This window comes from Rhea americana, unplaced genomic scaffold, assembly GCF_003343005.1.
Source record: "Rhea americana isolate MKP2758 unplaced genomic scaffold, rheAme1 scaffold_90, whole genome shotgun sequence".
NCBI lineage: Eukaryota > Metazoa > Chordata > Aves > Rheiformes > Rheidae > Rhea > Rhea americana.
In genome coordinates, this window is record NW_028187089.1 from 2,610,330 (window position 1) to 2,614,811 (window position 4,482).

The 4,482-nt window shown below is 67.0% G+C and overlaps 2 protein-coding genes across 3 annotated transcripts in view; one reads left to right on the plus strand and one right to left on the minus strand.

Annotated features, from left to right (window-relative positions):
* The window catches only part of SHROOM4 (shroom family member 4), a 15,385-nt gene extending 15,046 nt beyond the window's left edge, over positions 1 to 339 (minus strand). Inside the window, exon 1 of one of the 2 annotated variants that reach the window (XM_085324344.1) lies at positions 158 to 339. In XM_085324344.1, the coding sequence (XP_085180470.1) occupies positions 158 to 283 (126 nt within the window). In that variant the 5' untranslated portion in view covers positions 284 to 339. The remainder of the gene's footprint in view (positions 1 to 157) is intronic. The other variant, XM_085324343.1, reaches the window with a different exon arrangement.
* A 3,623-nt stretch (positions 340 to 3,962) lies between these two features.
* BMP15 (bone morphogenetic protein 15) overlaps positions 3,963 to 4,482 on the plus strand; it is a 1,728-nt gene continuing 1,208 nt past the window's right edge. Inside the window, exon 1 of the mRNA XM_085324299.1 lies at positions 3,963 to 4,019. Within this exon, the coding sequence (XP_085180425.1) occupies positions 3,963 to 4,019 (57 nt within the window). The remainder of the gene's footprint in view (positions 4,020 to 4,482) is intronic.

A 4,482-nucleotide genomic window follows, 5' to 3' on the forward strand; every position in this document is an offset into this window, starting at 1 on the left:
CCCCAACCCGGGGGTCGCCCCGCCCCGCCGCCCCCCGCCGAGGGAGTCGCCGAACAAAGAGGCCGGCGGGCGCCCCGTCGGGGCGGGGGGGCGGCGGGGCCGGAGGGCGCCCCCTGCAGGCTGCCCCGGCCCTCCCGCGCCCCGCCGGCCGCCCTACCTTGGAGACGATGAGGGGCTCGCCGTGCTCCAGCCCGCCGCGCAGCGTGAAGCCCCAGGGCGCGCCGCCCTGCAGCTCCACATGCACGTACTGCGCGGCGCCGGGCCGGCCCTCGGCCCGCTCCATGGCCGCTACCGCCCCAGGGCCGCCGGGCCCCGCCGAGGAAGTGACCCCCCCACCCCACACACACACACACACACCCCCGCCCCGGCCCGGCCCGCCCAGGCGCCGCGGGGCGGAGCGCGACGGCCCGGGCCCAGCCCGGCACCGGGGCCGCCCCGGCGCGGCCAATGAGGGGCGGGGTGGAGACTGGGGGGTTGGCGGGGGGATCTGCGCTCTGCCCGCCCCGTCCGGCCCGGCCCGACTTTTGCCCCTCGGGGGTTCAGCCCGGCTGGGCACGGATCAGCCGGGATCAGCTCAGCCCGGCAGAGCGTGTCGGCCGGCGCAGCACGGCACGGCACGGCGGGGCTCCGGTATGGTTCGCCTCCAGCGCCAGGGAGCCAGCACCCTTTAGACCACTTCAGCCCGGTTCAGTTTAGCATGCTTTGGTGCGGCTTGGCTCAGCCCAGCTCAGCAGAGTCGCGGTGCCGGTACCGGCCAGCCCGGCCTGGTTGGAGTGCACTCAGGTGGGCGATGCGACAGCAGCTGGAGCTGCCCCGGGGCAGAAGGGTGCCCTGGAGCATCCGGCCCCAGCAAGCGCGCCGGTGCCCGGAGCCCTGCTGCAGCTGCCTGTCCCGGTTCCCGTCTGGCCTGCTCCCCTCCAGCCCCCACCCTGTCTGTCCTGGGCTGCCGCCTGCCGCCGCCGTGGGCCACAGAGTGCCTGCGAGCGGCTGGGCCACGGCCGTCATCTGCCACGTTTGCCTCTTAGCCGACATGGGAGTCAAGCCCCCGTCGCCACGCCTGGAGGGCGGATGGGTGCCCTGGGGCATGGGACTTTTCCCTGCCGTGGGTGCTGGGGCTGTGCTGGCCCCATTCCTACAGCCCTTCGGGGAAAGGGAGGCAGAGGAAGGAAGTGGCAGCGAGGGGGAGGCTGGTTGCTCCAGGCCAGGCGAGTGAATCAGCGGCTGGTTCCCAAAGGCAGCCCTGGAGTCCTGCTCCACCCCTTCCTGCTGCCGCCCGGCGCTCTTACTCATCTCCTTCCCAGACTAAATAGCCCTGCCTGGAAAGCGCTCCTCTGCCAGGAGAGCCTCCCGGGATCACGGGTCTGCGAGGGCGTCCCAGCCAGCTCCAGCCCACCACCAGGGCCGCAAGGCACCCAGGAAGGTGGGAAAGCCCCAGCTCTAGAGCAAGGACTAAGCACGGTGCTGGGCAGACCGTGGTACCTTCCTCAGGAGGTGCTGGCCTCTCCATGCCCACCCAGGACCCTCACCTTGGCAGCTGGCTCTGACCAGGGAAGCAATCATCAGCTCCCCAGACAAGATGCTGGAGGAGCTTCCCAGGGTGCCAGGTCACAGCACGCTCATCTTCCTGAGCCGGTAGGCAGCYTTTGGGAATGCTCAGCGCCTGCACAGGAAGGATCCCTGGGTTTTCTCGTGGCAGCCCATACCCTGCAGCTCTGGTCACAGCCGAGCCTCAGGGGCTCGCTGCTGCCTGTCCCCATGGCGTCAGGGCATGATAGGCCCCAGGTGCAGCTGTGGAGGCCAGCGCAACCCGTGGCCCTGGTGCATCGCCTGGCTGTGACCCCAGTGGGCACAGAACTGCGAAGGGAGCAGCCTTGGGCCCAAGCCCAGGTGCCAATTCTGCACTCGTGGCAGCCACAGGGGAGCTAATGCAGGAGCCAGGCAGTGGCACGCAGTGACCACTGGGTGCGGGATGCACCCTGATTGCCACAGGYGTCGGCAGCGCAGGCTCGCCTGCTTGGCTAAGGGAAAGGACAGGCCTATCTTGGGCGTAATGGGTCTCCCCCCATGATCAACATCTGAAACAGGCTGCTCCTGTTGTGCCTGAAAAATGTGGCAGCCTGTTTCATATGTCAGCTTTGGGAAGGGCTTTTTCATTTCCCCTTTTCCAGGCGGCTCATGGAGCCGCGGAAAATGAGCCTTCCCCAGGCCCACGGCAGAAGGTGCTGGGATCCCAGCCAGAGCTCCCAACAAAAGGCTCAGCACCTCCCCAGGAGGGGTCTGCTGGCAGCTGCTCTCTGCTCAGCCTATCGCGATTTGGGCCCTGGGAAATATCTTCTCCCTCATTTTGCCCCTGTTTAGTTTTGATCATTTGCCTTTCACGTGGCCGAGAAAGCCGAGGGGTTTCCAGTTCCCCGGCTAGCTCAGCAATTCCGCGCGCTCTGCTCCATTCACACGGGGTGCAGACAGGACCAGCTGCTGGAGTCCCTCGGGAGCAGAGCCGAGTGGATCGCCGCGGGATCTGCGGCTCCGGATCCCGCTCGTGAGAGATGCACTCATTCCCCTCCAAAACGGGTGCTGCTTGGACAACGCCAAAATGCTCAGCTGYCACCTCCAGCCCCGCCACCCCTCCTCCGCATGCTCCGGCACCCGGCTGAGTCCTGCCTGTACCTGGACTTTCCCCACGTTTCACTGGGCTCGGCGGCCCCGCTGCCCCAAGTGCCCTTCCCCAAATGAGTAACCAGGGCTGCCCAGCCGAGCATGCGGGCTCTGTGCCCTGGCACGTCACGTGCACCCACAGCCCCATTACACACTGCGCCACCCTCGCCACCCCAGCCCGGCTCACAAAACCCCGGCAGCCGTTCGTGCTGCGCCCCACATGCCCCCCGCACAGCAGAGGCTGGGCAGCACGCGGGGCAAGCCTGGCACCAATGCACTCCCCTCCCGCCCCCGCTCCACCAGTGCCGGCACCAGTGGTACCTCTCTGGAGCTGCCAGCCCTCCGACACCAAGGAGGCAGTGGGCACCATCCTAGCAATCCCTCTCCCTCAGCCTCAGGCAGCGGGTGGCAGAAAGACCCCAGAGGGGAGTTCCTCAAGCTGGGGGAAACCTTGGGCCTGGCAGTGCCCCCGGCCTGTGCCTGGTGAGGCACACTGCAAGCACTGGTACTGCTGCCTGCAGATCCAGGAAAGACGAGGGGCATGCCAGGCCAGTGGGGAGGAGGATGGGGCAATCYTTCCTGCACCATCCCGACTCTTCTTGCCATCCGGTCCCAGTGTCCAGATTGGCAGGAGCTGGGGGGACCCCAGTGCCRCAGGAGGAAGGAGCTGTTGGAGGGRAGAGGGCAGCTCTGCCTAGACGGTGGAGCAGGAGCCGAGGAGTCTGCTGAACCAGGCTTTCTTCTCAGCAGCAGTGGGTGGGAGGCTACCTGGGGCCTGTCTGCCTCAGTTTCCCCATCCAAGGTGATGCTGCCACTACCGTCTAAGCTCTGAGAACCCCCCAGCTTCCTCTACCAGGCTACTCTGTCCCTCCCCATTCCTGGGGCTTGGTGCTCATCTCCCACATGGGGAAACTGAGGCAYGGGGCAGCCTGGCTGTGCCTGGCCTGCAGGTGTCCCAGAGACAGTTTGGGTGCAGACCGGCATGCTCTGCACCCACTCTGGGCAGCGGATACAGACCCTCAGGTTCACAGGATGTGGAGGGATGTGCTGAGCCCCTTGTCCCGAGGGGAGAATTGGGAAGAAGGAGGAGAGACAAGCCACCCRCCCTGCCCATGCCCAGGGGCCCACACACTCCTCCTCCAACCTGACCCCTTCCAGAGCCGTGGCAGAGCCGGCACAGGGCAGGGAGGAGTTGGATGCCGCTCTCAGTCCGGCGTGAGCATCCCACAGGGCTCCAGACCTAGCCTTCCRTGGGGAAGCAAAGCGCTCCTGGCCCTTTAAACCCTGATTGGGACCATGCCTTTAAAATGGGCCGGGGAGGCCCAGGCTCCTCTACCCTGCTGGATCAGGCTGGCGAGGAGCAGGTGGGCTGAGCAAGCTGGTCCTTCCCCACCCCACCCCTGCCCCCGGTGTCTCCCTTCCCTGGTACTTTTAAGGCCCCCTGAGCCAGGCTCCTGTCCAGCTGGCTTTGCCCCTAGCCTGGGGGCTGGGGTTTAGTCCTGAATTTGCGCTCCTTTCTGCAGAGAGAGAGGCCTTCCCTTTCCAGGTGTTTTCCCCTTTTTTTTTGGGGGGGGGGGTGAAGAGGTTCACATGGGTGCAGTGGCCTGAGAGCGGCTGGGAGCCCCTCCAGGGTCCCCTTTTCCYGGTGGCTGTGACCAGCTCTGCCTCTCCAGGGAAGAGGAGCATGACAGCAGGCATCCTGTAGGTCCCGCCGCTGACCAGCCCTCGCTCGCCCCGCCGCCCGCCATGGCCTCCCTCGGCCCCCTYGCCAGCCTGCTCTTCCTCGCCGTGCTGCTTTCCCGGGAGCCGGCCGCCCAGCGGGCGCCG